The sequence below is a fragment of the Phaethon lepturus genome, unplaced genomic scaffold, assembly GCF_000687285.1.
Source record: "Phaethon lepturus isolate BGI_N335 unplaced genomic scaffold, ASM68728v1 scaffold38379, whole genome shotgun sequence".
Taxonomy (NCBI): Eukaryota; Metazoa; Chordata; class Aves; order Phaethontiformes; family Phaethontidae; genus Phaethon; species Phaethon lepturus.
The window spans coordinates 2,607-16,713 of record NW_010566531.1 but is presented as its reverse complement, the minus strand read 5'-3'; the positions used below and the strand labels follow the sequence as shown (position 1 = coordinate 16,713).

The window sequence follows — 14,107 nt, the reverse complement described above, 5'->3', positions numbered from 1 at the left end:
TGGAAGCAGGTGAAGTCAGTTGTTCGTTTGAGAGTATGAAGTGGCACAGTCAATCATTGCATGTTTAAAGCAGTTCTGTTGCAGGTAGATGCTTTAGAGTACAGTGGCACTGCCATCATCTAAACTGAGACTGTTTTTTGACAACACAGCAGATCTTTTGAAGTCCTGGTAAGGGGACATAGGGGAAATACTAAAGAGGGCTTGTTTCAGCTTTCGTGTTGCTTTGCCTTTGGCTGCAATAGAAGACAGAAAGCAATGCATTGTAATTATGGTGGTTTGCTGTGGTGTAGCAATTTGAAACCTCCCCAAGCTGAATGTTTCTGAAGTCAACAAGTGTTTGACTTGAAGGCGGGAAAAAATTACATTAAGGCATCTTCATTAGGGCATGAGCTTCGGTTCAGGAAGGTATTCAGTATGTGCTTAACTTTAAGCACATAACTAATCAGAAGTGTCATTGAAATGATTCCTGTACTTAATTCAAATTACTTGCTTTAATGATTGTCCGAGTCTAAAGCAGAGAGGGCAGCAGGCACAACAAAGAAATTCATCATGGTTTCTGGTGGAAGTCAGGGCAGCTCTTTTGTTCCACTACAGTGTGTGCAAACTCTTTTAAAGCCTTTCTGTGCCTTGTGGATAGCAGAAAGCCCTTTCATGTGAGACGTACACACATGGTATGGTAAATTGACTGCAAATCCTTTTTTTGTTTGTTAACTTGTTTAAAAGGCTACTGTTTTCTAAACCTTGATGTAGTTTATGCATAGTAAGAAGACTGTATATCAAATCTCCACTCATGTTTGTGACTGCAGTTGTTGATGCAGTTAGTGATGATGCATCAGTTTGTGATGCAGTTAAAAGGAACTGAGTCTGGATCAATACCTGGATTGATATGCTGTTAGACTGCTCCAAAAGAAACAAAACATGTACTGTGAGTAACCATATTAGATTAAAAAAGAAAATCAAAACAAAAGTCATGCTCTCAGGGTTAGAAGCAGTCTGCTCACGTGCTGCACTACAAATCCATGGCAGGTACATAATATGGACACAGACTTCTGCCTTCTTGATTTGCCTACGTTATTTCCAGTTAATTTTGGGAAACTTCCCTCAAATGTATGTGAAATTTCTAAGTAATACAGGTCTCATCTTCCACTGCCCACAGGCAATGTTCCTAAGTAAGGAAATGATGATAAGGGAGTGGAATTCAGTTGACTAATATTTGCTTCAGTCTTGATGGTCAGGGTGCTGTGCTTGCATGCGCGGAGGAGGAGACAAAGGAGAAGGCTAAAATGGATGTTCTTAAATAAAATTTTGTTAGTCAAAGACAATAGTCTGTGAAATGCTTCAGGGGACATGGAGAGGGGAAAAGTTGTTGCACCGCTAAGGAGTTTAAAAGTAAATTGTTATGCAGAAACCGTCGCATAAGAATTATACTTTATTGCAGCTTCCAGTGGTAAGTGAAGTTTGAATTTACAAACTTTTTTTTTCCTTTATGTTGGTTAAACTGACCTGAATGCCGTCCTATCTCATCATTGCTAATGGATAATAGTGGAATATATGCTTCTGTTTTTGTACGTACTCTATCAGAATTCTAATAGAATTTTTCCTTACCAGAGAGGTTTGTGTATTTCAAACCATTTAACACATTTTTGAATAAACAAGATGTGGCAGTCAGCTGGTAATTCTTTATTTCCAATATTTTTGTGTACATGCCAGTAGTGAGGCATCACTACTTCATTGCAGAGCATGCTGGACATACTATGTTCTTTGCCTCCAAAGACCCTACAGTCATAATGTAAGGAAAAAGTAACAAAAACAAAGAGCAGAAAATATTGTACAAATAAATGATGATATAAATCCTTGTAATGGCATCAGGGAAATTTGTGGAGAAGAAAATACTGGTGAGGCTGAGTGGTTGGCTACAGTTGGAACAGTGTCATTTGCAAAGATTTTGACATTTCATTCTGATGCCTTGTACAATGACTATGTGGTAGGGGGTCAAATGTAGGGTTTTATTTTCAATATATAATTATTTACATTTCTGTACATAAATTTTGTAGAAAACTAGGTGTGACATATTTTTATTTTTGTATGTGTGTATACATGTTTATGTATGTATATTTATTACAAACAAAGGGGAGATCTTGTTTACCTGTGGTGTTTTTGGCTGTGGTTGTTGCTTTTGCTGGCTCTTGACTTAGGTTTGTAAGTGCTGCCTTTTTTTAATCTTCTCAGGACTTCTCATGCTCTTTGCAAGAGAAAATACATACAAACATTCTCCTTCTGCATTATTTTCCATTTAGTAACTAGGAGTATGTTATGTTTTAGAAAGCTAGGTAATTAGCTTGAGTATTTAATCTTTTAATTTGAAGACTTTTTTTGTTATTTTAAGTATTTCCTGTAACTAAACAAGACACACAAAGCTATTATATGTAACTATAACAGGGAAGGACAACCTTTTTAAAATACTCTCCTTGGTGTGAGTTACAGCAGCTGAGCACCAGAAGAGAAGGTGAATGTGCTGTTTCTGCTGGTGCAATGAACAAATGTGTGAGTATTTCAAGCCTGGTGTATGGTTAACTCTCTCATTTCCTTCAATGAATAAAATGGCATGGTTGATAGCAGTGAATGGGCTGCTATCAGGAGCGTTCTTCTCATGAATTGTTAAAAGGTGGAGCGAGAAGTGATATGGTGGAAGCTGCAGTCTTTGTATCAGGAGTGCTACTTTTAGAAAGGCTGAGTCAACAAACTCATAATTCAGAAGTGATCAAAGGACACACGTTTTTAACCTTGGTGTGTGTTTTTTTTTTTTCTTTCATCCTTTCATAGCTGTCCTTCAGACTGTAATGTCATGTTTTACAGGCTATGTTTAGTTTCTTCATTAAAGCTCAAATGTGAACTACATGGTTCAAGGTAGTCAGGCCAAATGAGTGGCTATTAGTCTGCAGATACATCAGGTTTGTCTGAAAATCCCCTTGGTTCTTTTGTCGCGCTCATAGTTTGCAGTTTGTCCAGAGCTCTAGTTCCTTTTGTATTAACAGGAGCAGATACTCCAATTTTAATATGAGATTGAGACTCACAGTGTTCACAAATCCCTAAAAGCAGTGTTTCATTTGGTTATGGGTAGCCGGGCTGCTAGGCAGATGGTCTCAGCAAACAATACCTTTGCAATGAAGAAAAGGCTGTCTTGGATAGGTTTATTTATTTTTTTATAGAGCTTTGTGGTTTGGCTCACAGCCAAGGATGTTTCCTGTTTCTAGTTTTGACTTATACCCGGTTACTTTTCAGGCTGCATTCTCTGTGGCACTGTAACTAACTAGAGTGTGCCAGGCAATATCAAGAGCATTATTGATGCTTTCTGGTTGGTGGCCCTCTAGAGGCTTAGCTTCAGGTGTCTTCCAACTCTTGATCTGCTTGGTTGGTTGGTTGGTTGTTTTTTTTCTCAAATACGATGATTGTGAATATTGTATAAAGGTGTTTTGTGGTTTGTAGTGGAATTCAAGCCTCAAAATCCAAAGCCTCAGAAAATCTGCATCCTGTGCAATCTCACAGAAGCTATGCGTAGCAAATCATATTTTACAGTGTATAGATACTAAAGCGCAAAAGTCAGGATAGCTACTTTGAGGCAGGCACACCTGTACTGGAGTGGATACGATGGTAAACTTGGGGAGGTAAGTTACTTAAGGATTCTAATTCAGTTGTTGATAATTTTTATTGAAGATGTAGTAAACCTTTTCAAAAAATATTTAATGTAATTTTTAGAAATAATCAGTTTTATCACATTTTATACACTGAACACAGATTCTATTTAGATGTCAAGAATTTCTAGTGCATGTATTTTGTATTTATTGAATCATGTGTTTGAGAACCAGAAGAAGAAATGGATCATGTTGACTAAAACCAGAAATGAAATGGGTTGATCTAACATTGTCCATAGTAAAATAAAATGCAAAAAAGTAAGAAACTACAAGAACAAAGGATTATTTTAAAAAGATTTTAGTACACTAGAAATTTTATTAAATTGTTAGAATTGGTGCAGAAATTGGTTTTGAAATAAAGCTTTTGTCCTAGCTCTTCAGAAGTTGATCTTTTGTAATTTCTATGATGATTAAAATTGTAATAGCTCCAATTAGCTTCTACAGTCCCTTCAAATAGGGGGGAAAAAATCTAAACTGTTAATTTTGTTGAATGTGTTTTTTCCTGTTAAAAAATTAGTACAATTAGTGGCTAGTGGTTACAATTAGTAGCTGAGTTACTGCAGTGTGTTTTAAGATGCTTATTTTCAGCTTGCACTTCCTGTAATGCTTATATCTACGGTAAAATTATAACTTGACATAAAGACATTGTTGCTTTATGTTTGCCGAAAATGGCAAAAAGAATGGCACAACCACTGCCTTCATTATCTTAAAAGGAAAAAAAGCTTAGAAAGTCTATTGGGGTAAGAGCACACTGTGAACCACTAAGACAGTTGGCCTCTTCTTTTGAGCATTTTTGTCTCTAATATAAATATAAGAGTTTTGGGTTTGTACAGATTACTGGATCTAACCTGAATTTGGTTTGCCTTACATTGAAAAGAAGCTAAGTCAAGAAAAGACCATGGTGATGATAATTTTCTTCTTGCACTATCCCATTAACTGCTAATTTATAAAATTTTCTTTGATCAGCATATATTATAGACAATTGTCATGGAAATGCAAGGAGTACAATATCCATAAAATGCATAAGGGCAGAGCAGTATATGTGGCCTAGATGGATGGTGTTTTATATTTTCAATAAGCATTAGTTGAAGTGTGTCTCTGTGTTTCTTTTATTTGCCAACTGCGAATTGAGTATGTTTTGAAGGGAAATTAAAAATAAGAACTTCTACTCATGTTCTTCTTGTCTTGAGAAATACTGTTCTCTAAAAAAATATGATTGTAGTAGTGGAGGCTATACCACTAGCTGAATTTAAAAGAATTTGGAATGACCTTGCAGGTTCTAGCTTCCTTTACACTAGACAGTGACTTCTGGTACTCTGATTCTTGTTCATGTATTCCAAGGAAATAGATGCATGTTCTGTGTTGTAGGTGTTATGAGAGTGAATGACGGGGTTTGTCTTGTAACAAAATCGTGGCACAACTTTAAGCTGTTAATGATTTTTTTTATAAGTTTATCCTCATTAGCTCTATTACTAAGCCTCCAATTTTTACTCCCCTCTTTTTCATCCCACTCTGTCCTTGCAGTTTGCCTCCCACTGATCTTTAGAGGAAATTTTAATTACCCCGGTGATACAAAGCAGACAGAGATGACCTGATGTCTGGGTCTTTTCCTAAAGTGATTCCTGGCAAACATACTGAAATTCATTAATTAGTTGTGCTTGAGACCAGAAAGAACAGATCCATCTTCTCTTGTAGCAGCAGAATCTAATCTACATTTCCATGTACTACAACCATACATCTAGTCATAAACTTGTGGAATAGGCCAAGTTAAATCCTCTCAGCCATGGGTTTTTTTAATTTCTAAAATCGGCACTAGTAAGAGCTCAGGATCTAGAGTCCAACACTGTTGTTGCAGATTAAGGGGAATCTGGCAAAATTCCTTGGGCTGCTGCCGTGTGGATCTGCTGGTAGAATGCAGTATGATAATATGTTGAATTTGGCTCATAATTCTCAAGAAATGCTTCCATAGACTTTGTGGGACACAAGTTTAGGAATTGGAATGGTTGTATGTGGGATGGTCTTGGGCTCACTGCTCTGGACAGAGCTGTTATTAGTGGTGTATATCCAAGATGGTTTGTGGTTTGTTTAGCCCTGTAAAATATCCATTTTGTACTACTGCATAGAGAGAAATAGGTCAAACGTACCAGTGTTTTAAATAGCTTGACAAGAGTCTCATCTTTGTTGTTGTAACTTTTACACTGCAGGCTTGAAGACTGATCCACCACTTAAGTGCACCTTTAAATTCTGCTTTCATGTAAGATACAGACCTAAACAACCATTTAAAATACTGGACTAACTGGGATAGGACTGACTAATGGTCAGATTTGTTGCTTGATACAATTTTGGGTGCTACATGTGGTAGTCTTCACCCATATATAAATTGTTTCACTTTGCTTCCGAGTTTGCCCCCAGGTAGGTCAGTAGGAGGATGCTAGTGCTTATGAGAACTAAATTGTAGAGAACTCATATTCTATGAACCTAATGCTGTTAGGCCACCGTCTCAAATACTGTGTAACACTGAATGTGACTGTGAAGTCCTTAACCTTTGACGTTGGCTTAGTACATTTTTATTGCTTCTTGAATTAAGTAATTCAAGGAGTGGACTTCATTCGTCTCCTTATACAGGCATCAGTCTAAGCTGTGGTGACTTCTGCAGTCCAGATGAGTGATGGTGGTAGATCTGATTTAGAGTTTAAGGGAGACTTTTTTTGGAGTAGCAAAGAAATCTTCTAGTAAATAGCATGTTCCAGTCCTGTTCTCCCATGGGAGGTTTCCATCCGATTGGATATGTGTGGTTGCCTCGCCATCCATCTGATAACAACAGCTTGCAGTGCAAGAAGATACTGTGAAACTTAGTCAGGTGTGGTCCTATACTGTTGTGCAACTCAGTCGAAACATGGGACTCTTAGTACCATTAGTACATTGCGTGTGTATCATTTTGAATTCCGCCTTCTGTGCATGTGCAGTGTGCTTCGGACAACAGGTCACCCACAGCAGGCATCATTAACTGTGAAACACTTATACTTCAATGGCATTTAAATAATTAATAAGGCTAGGAGCAAATTTGAATAAAATCAAACCCAAAAAACTCTTCTCCTCACGACTGAAATACAGCATGCCTCCATCCCCCCATTCTCAGGGCAGACATTACAACGCTTCTGTCAGTGTGGCAGACAAATATCCATTAAGGCATGATGAAAAGTACTTGTCTATTTAAGTGCAAATAAAGCAAGAGAGAAGCTGAATGCAGTACGTGCACTTCTTAGGGCAGAGGTTGACCTTTTGCTTGCTTTTCAGATGCTCACCTTTGCAAAACTGTGGTACGAGCTGTAGCTTTGGCCTGCAACAGAAAAAGGTTTCTGCTGCTAAAAAAGCAGATCTAGTTATGGTGGGCTGTACTGGACTTTATTTTCCTACTGAAAAGACAAAAAGAAAATAACAAAGTAGGGATGAACACAAATATGAGCTGCCTGAAAGAGCAAAAATGACTCCAAATATACTTTTTTGTGCATCATGTGAGGACAGGATGTTTCCTTTTTCTTTTATATAAAAAACCCAACAACCCCTAGTGATCTTTGTAGTGGTGGTTGTGTGTGTGGGGGGGGTTGGGTTGGTTGGTTTGTTTTTTGTGTGTCTCAGAATCCTGCAGGGCAACTCGTGATACTTGGTGATTTCATTGCTGAGTATGACAACTAGTCTCAATTTGCTCTGCAGATAGTCGAGGTTGCATTCTCTAGTTTATATCTAAATACTTCTTTCAGGAATCTCTTTCTTCTCTGTGGAAACAGATGTTGAAAGGGAGCACAAGAAAAAAAGTGCTACACCTTGTAACATTGCCTCAGAGAAATGTAGGAGTGAGAGGATGGAGCTTGTGTGGACCCTTACCTTGTCCCAGTGAGTGTGAAGAACAGGTGGCCTCCTGCTAGCCAGGAGCTCTTGGGAGGTGATCTGTGCTCCCTAGAAAGCAGTATACTACTTACTGACCTTATCCCAGAAATTAAACTTCCCTACCCATCTGTTAGAACAAGAAGCTGAGAGGAGAGTGAGGTAAAATAGGGGACGGGCCTGATGCCCACCCGAGTGTGTGTCTGCAGAAGGGAACTTTGTCCGCCGTCAGCCCAGCGCTGTGACTGGGTTGCGCTGAGCAGCACTGTTGTGAAGCATTGGTGCACAGCTTTGCCCCTAAAAAAATTAAAAGTAGAGTTGATATGCTTATCCTGACAGCGAGAGAGAGGACTCAGTACCCCTAACTTTTGTTTTATTAAGGGAGAGAGAACTATTCTGGGTAGCTCATGACTACCTGCCGTTGGTATCACTATGAAGTTAGCTAGTACGTGCTGGACTGCTACTATTTGAAGTATGACTTCACTCCTTTCTTGCTATTTCTCCTGCTTGTCGTATAGGGGCTTTCCCCCATAAAACAGAACAAACCACCAATTGTTTTTTTCACATCACATAGCTACTTGCAAGTAGAAAGCATCACCTTTATGGTTTTCTTGATTGTGTTTGGCTTTTATGTCTCTTAGTTTCTCATGCTAATAGTTTTAGAGCAGTATATTGAAATATTTGTGAGAGACAAGGAAAAAATACTTAAGAATTTTACTGCAACCTGTGCAAGTCGCCTAAATGCATAGAAGAAAGCTCATCTCTTACGAAGTACTCCTGGGGAATACTTGCTCTTCTCACCATCATTAATTTCAGCGGAGATGCGTGGATAAGGCTGTACAAATAAACACAGCTGCGGAATGTGACATAGTAAACAACACGCTGAAACCTCTTGGCAGAGAGTTATTTACCAGAGAGCCCAAATGCAACACTTAGTCCATGGAAAAGATGGCATTTAAAGTTTTGGTACTTTTGAATTTTTCAGAAGCAAATATTTATCCCTAAACCTGCTCAATCTAGCCTTGTGTTTACACATAAGGGGGCAGTGTGGTACTGTTAGCCAAGTGCCATGCAGGTGCACATTAGATTTCATTATTATATATTGCGTCATGTTTTAAGAAATGGCTTTGGCACTCTGAGCACAATTAGAGCTTTGTCACTGTCTGAGAGCGCTGCCGTGTCTGTACTGGGGAGAACCAGGTTGAACTGCTTCATTTCTTCTTTGTAAATCTTTTGTTTTTAGAGAGTTCCTTGCGCTATTTTGACTCTGTCTCGTAATCCCTTGTTCGTAGGCATGTGGAGGAGTGGGAGACAGTTGTTTTTTTTTTTTAACACTGGTATGGGGAAGTTCAAATCACATCATTTTACCTCCCACACAGCAACATTCACGTATTGGGAAGGAAGGTAATATTTCCACTGGAGCTTTCCTTTGCACGCCATATATAGGCTTCAGGCCCACTGCTGCCCAGTTTGGCAATATGATCATTCTTCCCAGTTTTCATGGAAAATGGTGTTTCTGATTTTACCAGCCAGTCTGAGTGTGATGATTAAGTGGCTGTAAGCCAGTGTATACGTGGGTTCTTGGGTCATCTTATTCCTATAACATGTTAATATTCAGGGTTAACGGGCCAGGATGTGATGGCACGTAGAGTTTCTTATACTTTTAAAATTATGTCTTGAGTGCCTTGCTGCAGGCTGCTTATGGCATTTTTCTCACCTATAGAGTAGCCTGGCTGGCTTTTAGCTTCATGCTGCACCTGACATGTGCTGTAATAATCCAAAAATGTGTAATCTGTGGTGTCTCTCTATATCTTCATCATGAGTTTCTACTTCATAATGAATCTTCAAAGGAGAAGCTTTTTACAAGTGTCCTCTTTATAATCTCTCCTATACAGGTAAGTGTTGCCCAGTAAAAGAACACAATATACTGTTTCATTATATCTTGTCATATTACCATGTTGTGTTACTATAAGGTGCTGTACAGACACAGGGCTTTCTTGTACAGCTGCTGTTTGTGTTTTTCTTTATTTGCTGGTTTGTCCTTGATGAAATACATATTAAGCTAATTTGTTCATGTGAATTTGCCACAATCACTTGTAAAAGGCTGCTGTTAAATTGTACATCAGCATACTGATAACTTTCTATAAGTAAATCAGCGTCATTAGACCGTACCCTGTATGTGACAGTTGAAGCACAAGTGCTATATCAGGTTGAGCAAATCTGCATTGCTGGTTAATCCAGAGAGAAATGACATGGTATTTTGTATGGAGTGGTGATATGCTAATGGTCATGACTCAAAAGATAAAATGATGACAAGAAATGCATTCCTTTTTATATGTGTCTTTGTGAATATCATTGTTTAATGTAAATGTGACTCGATATGAAATAGTTAACCAAAAAAATTCTCATGTGGTGTGTTACTATGGTATCTCTCACTAAAAACCCCTCCCCTCAAAATTTTTCCCTTGTTCTCTTCAAGAGTATGTTTGGGTTTTTTTTTTTTAGTTAAGATGGCCAATATTATAATGGTATCACAAGTTTTGAAAATTAAAATGGGTATTCTGGCAAAGTTATAGGTCTTAGCTAAAGCTATCAAGCTTTTTGGTTACTGGTTCATAAAGTTAGTATAGCCCTTTTTCCCCTTCCCCTCCATCCTAGCTGGCAAGTGTGGCTACAAGTATATTGTCTTTGGATGAACTGATTTGCAGCTTGTTTAATGTGTAGACAGTGCTCTTGCTTATTTTCTTATTTTCTTATTTATTTATTTAATTTATTTATTTTTGAAGCGCTTATTCAAGACCCACGGCATACTCCCAAACTTGAAGGAATGGATTTTTGGCTCCTGCCTGTTTTGAATGAAATCCAAAACAAATGTTTGATAATGCTTTACGGTTGCATTACACAGGTTGCTCTTTGTGATAAATAATTAACACCCTTTGTGTTCTTGATTGCAGATTTTCAAAACCCTGCCTGATGCCACTTTCCCTGAGCCAATCTCTATGTCAGTATCTCCTCCAAATGCCCCACCGAGGCAATCAAGAAGACAAGGACAACGTATTAAGAGGCCTCTGGCTGTGTACAATCTCTGCCTTGAGCTGGATGATGGTAAGATGTTAGTAGTAACTTCAGTCTTTGCAGCAGATGGGCTGTGTATCCTATCTTCAGTAGGTGTTTTCATTTCATGTTTCATTTGTATACATGTGTGCATGCACATGCATGTGTGTTTAATTGCTTTGAAACATGTAAAGAAGCAAGGAGAGTACGGAGAAAGGTAAGCATAGAGAGTACCGTCCTGTGACATTTGTTTAAAGGTAGGATGAACTGTCTTAAGCATGCTTTTCCCCTCTCAAAAAGAAGCAGCTCCTGTTTCTTTGGGGAAATCTCTTTGACCTCTATTGAAGATTACACAGCCATAAGATAAATGGAGAGAGAACTAAAATTAAAGCAAATCTTTTATGAGAAGAGCTAATGCACTCTACAGTTAAATTCATCTGGATTAAAGGCTCAGGTCACCACTGCACTAGAGAATGCTACTACTTCACTTGAATCTTTAATACCTTGATGTAACTAGCAGTAAATACTTGTAAACTTGCCTTACTGTTGAGAAGCAAAGAAAAAAAAATATCTTGCTTTTGCATGGAGTCTGCAATAGCAACATACAGTGAGGCAAAGGGTGTATAACATCTTATATATTCTGACTGTTGGCCAGAAACATAATCATTTTCCTGAAATTTCATTACTTGGGGGTATGTACAGTACTGAGAAGGCAAGTCAGCGCTCATTTTGTGTTACAGATTTTCTCCACCCCATTCCCTTTCTCCCTCCTAATGTTGTTAGTCAATTGTCTTTTCACATGAAGAATCATGAGATAAGGACACAAAGTCCAGTTGTCAGCAAGTGAAAATAAACAGGAAGATTTTGAACTCGTGCAGTAGTATGAGATTCAGTGGTGAAGTGGCATTAAATCAGTGGTTAACAGTGGTTGATTTCTTAAGGAAAGAGCACAAATACCTACAACAGCTGCTAAGTGCAGGTTTTAGAAATAAACTCAGGACTGTTTATTGTCTCAAAGCCAGTTTTACAAAGAGTCTGCACAAAATTCAGCATGCTTGCCATCAGGTTTAATTCACCAGAGATACGTAATCTCTGTGCCTTTTCTTGCATCAAATAAGAAACTAAATGCCTTAACTAGAAGGTGTTTAACGTACATCTGCTTAAAAAGCTTAAGCTGTGTTAATTTGAATAATATACCACCAAAAGCTAAGAAAGCTCTTGAGCTGTATCTGCAATAATAAATTTATCCTCATTTGAAAAACAAAACAAAATTGAAGCCACTCAGAGAATTGTTTACATCTGGTCTTGAATGTGAATCCCAGCAGCTCACAAGAAGCACCATAATTTCGCCAATTCTATGCTGCAAGGTGTGCACTGAGGACCTGACTTTGACCCTAACTCAGTAGATAGAAAGTATTTGATGGATTATTTTTATTGTAAGGTCCACAAATACAGTGTTACTGTTGAAAACAGTTATAAACATTCAGTTTCTCCTAAATACAGTCCATATTTTTGTCTAATTCTGGCATCTCAACAAAGAGAAGAACTGGATTTGTTAAAGGCTGTAATTGTTATATATCATACAGAAATTTTGTACTGGTTTGGGAGTTCTAGTGTGGTGAATTGCAGAATAACCTAATACGTCGTTATGTATGGAGGAACTGTGATGAAGGCTGCATTGCTGGAGGTGAAGTCACAGTTCCAGGATGGATGGCACTGAGTTTCAGTGGGATCTGAAAATAACATTTCCCCTTGTAACTTCTAAAAAAATTTAATTCCCTGTAGTGTCTCCAACCACTGCTGAAGGTAGCTGTATTCTGGCTGTTGGTAGGTCCCGACTACATGCTAATGCTTATTTTATTTCTGTGTAGCCGGATAGTTGTGTCAGTAGGGTAGTCAGTAGTTGATATGGTTGTTTGGCACGTGTGCAGTATACATGGCAATATAGTACCTTCAGCCCAACTGCATCGTTGCATTATCTGAGGAACTACCTCAATGGATACAGGGTGCGTAAGTCAGCCAGGCTGATTAATTATCTAGTCACTGAGTAGAGCTCAGTGCCTCCAAATACGCACCGTGGCCTTCAGTTACTTCGTTCTTTGGAGAGGGGGGAAGGAATAAAAGTGAGCCTGGGCTTCGCTCCATATTTACCTAGTTTCTTGGCTAACAAATGCATGTTTTATAACTGCTCTTTGGAAGATTTTATCCTGTGTGTGTTTTTAACAGGAAATTAAACATTAAACCCCTTCCCTCCCCCCTTTTTATTCACAATGGCATGAGTTAAGCAGCAGGCATAAGCCAGTGTTTTGTATTTCCTGGATATGACAAAATTATCATAATCTTGTTTTAAACAAAGTAGCTGATACATATTTATAAGCAAATATATTTGTAGATAAATATATCTATGAAGTTATTGTAATTATATACAAATATTTTCAATGCCTTGAAACTAGAAGTATGTTGGAGACAAAATCTCTCTGTGCTGGAAAACTTCTTGAGTGTGTTTCTTTTAGAATTGTTATGCAAACCAGGAAATTGTTAGAAAAGCGGAAACAAGTCTTTAACTATCAGCTGCTCCAGGGAGTTAACAGGCTTCAGAATCCAGTGCTTGAATTGGAAATGCAGGGTTTGCGCCAGCTTCTCTTTTAAAAAGCACGTTTGCAGTTGGGAAGCTTCTTGAGTGCACACAAAATGTATGCAGCAACCACCCAGAAAGGGCTGCAAGTGACATAAATATTGATAGATCTAATAGCTGAAGAACACATACTATGTTTGATAAAAATCTTTATTTTGCCTTCTAGTAATTAGCTGTACTGAGGTCTGATAGCACATAGATTTTCCTTGTACATGGCAATTAGATGATTAAGCCTATTCGCAAACAATTCAAGTATTATATTTACTACTGTGAGGATTTTCATTTCCTGAAAGACAAACTTAAGTCACAGATGATACTGTCTGTTTTTCTTTCAACTTCTTTCCTCTGTGGTAAGCCAGTTACTAAATTTTCACTCTGAATTTTTTTCGACATCTCAGTGTCTCAAGTAGAACTAGACTTAATGGGGAACTCTGAGATACTTTCATACGTGGTCTAAACCCGAAGTTCTTGCTTCAGCAAAATGCAGTGTTGTCTGAGATTTACATTAGGACAATTTCTAGAGTCTTCTTGCCTTCTAAAATGAAGATAGGGGATTTGGGTTGGTGTTTGGTTGGTGGTTTTTTTCCCCCCCTGGAAATAGCTTTTTTTCTTTTCTGTCCCGTCCGTTGTCCCGTCCCATTCTCCTACCCCTCTGCTTCTACTATCTGAATGAATTTGAGAGTGAATTAAGTAGCAATGCAGAAACTCCTATGGCTTTTAGTCTCAGCTACATACAAACGACTTTGCATTCTTTCTCTGCCTCTCTATGCAGAGAAAGATTGTTAGCTAGAACAGGGAGTTGTTTATCCTGTTCTTCTAATAATGTCATTGGGTCTTTATC

General features: G+C 38.2%; 1 protein-coding gene across 1 annotated transcript in view; it reads left to right on the top strand.

Moving 5' to 3' along the window:
- The window catches only part of ARHGAP10 (Rho GTPase activating protein 10), a gene marked incomplete at both ends in the record, with an annotated part of 71,531 nt that extends 60,842 nt beyond the window's left edge, over positions 1–10,689 (top strand). The window contains one exon of the mRNA XM_010295528.1: positions 10,532–10,689. Within this exon, the coding sequence (XP_010293830.1) occupies positions 10,532–10,689 (158 nt within the window). The remainder of the gene's footprint in view (positions 1–10,531) is intronic.
- Positions 10,690–14,107: the final 3,418 nt, after the last annotated feature.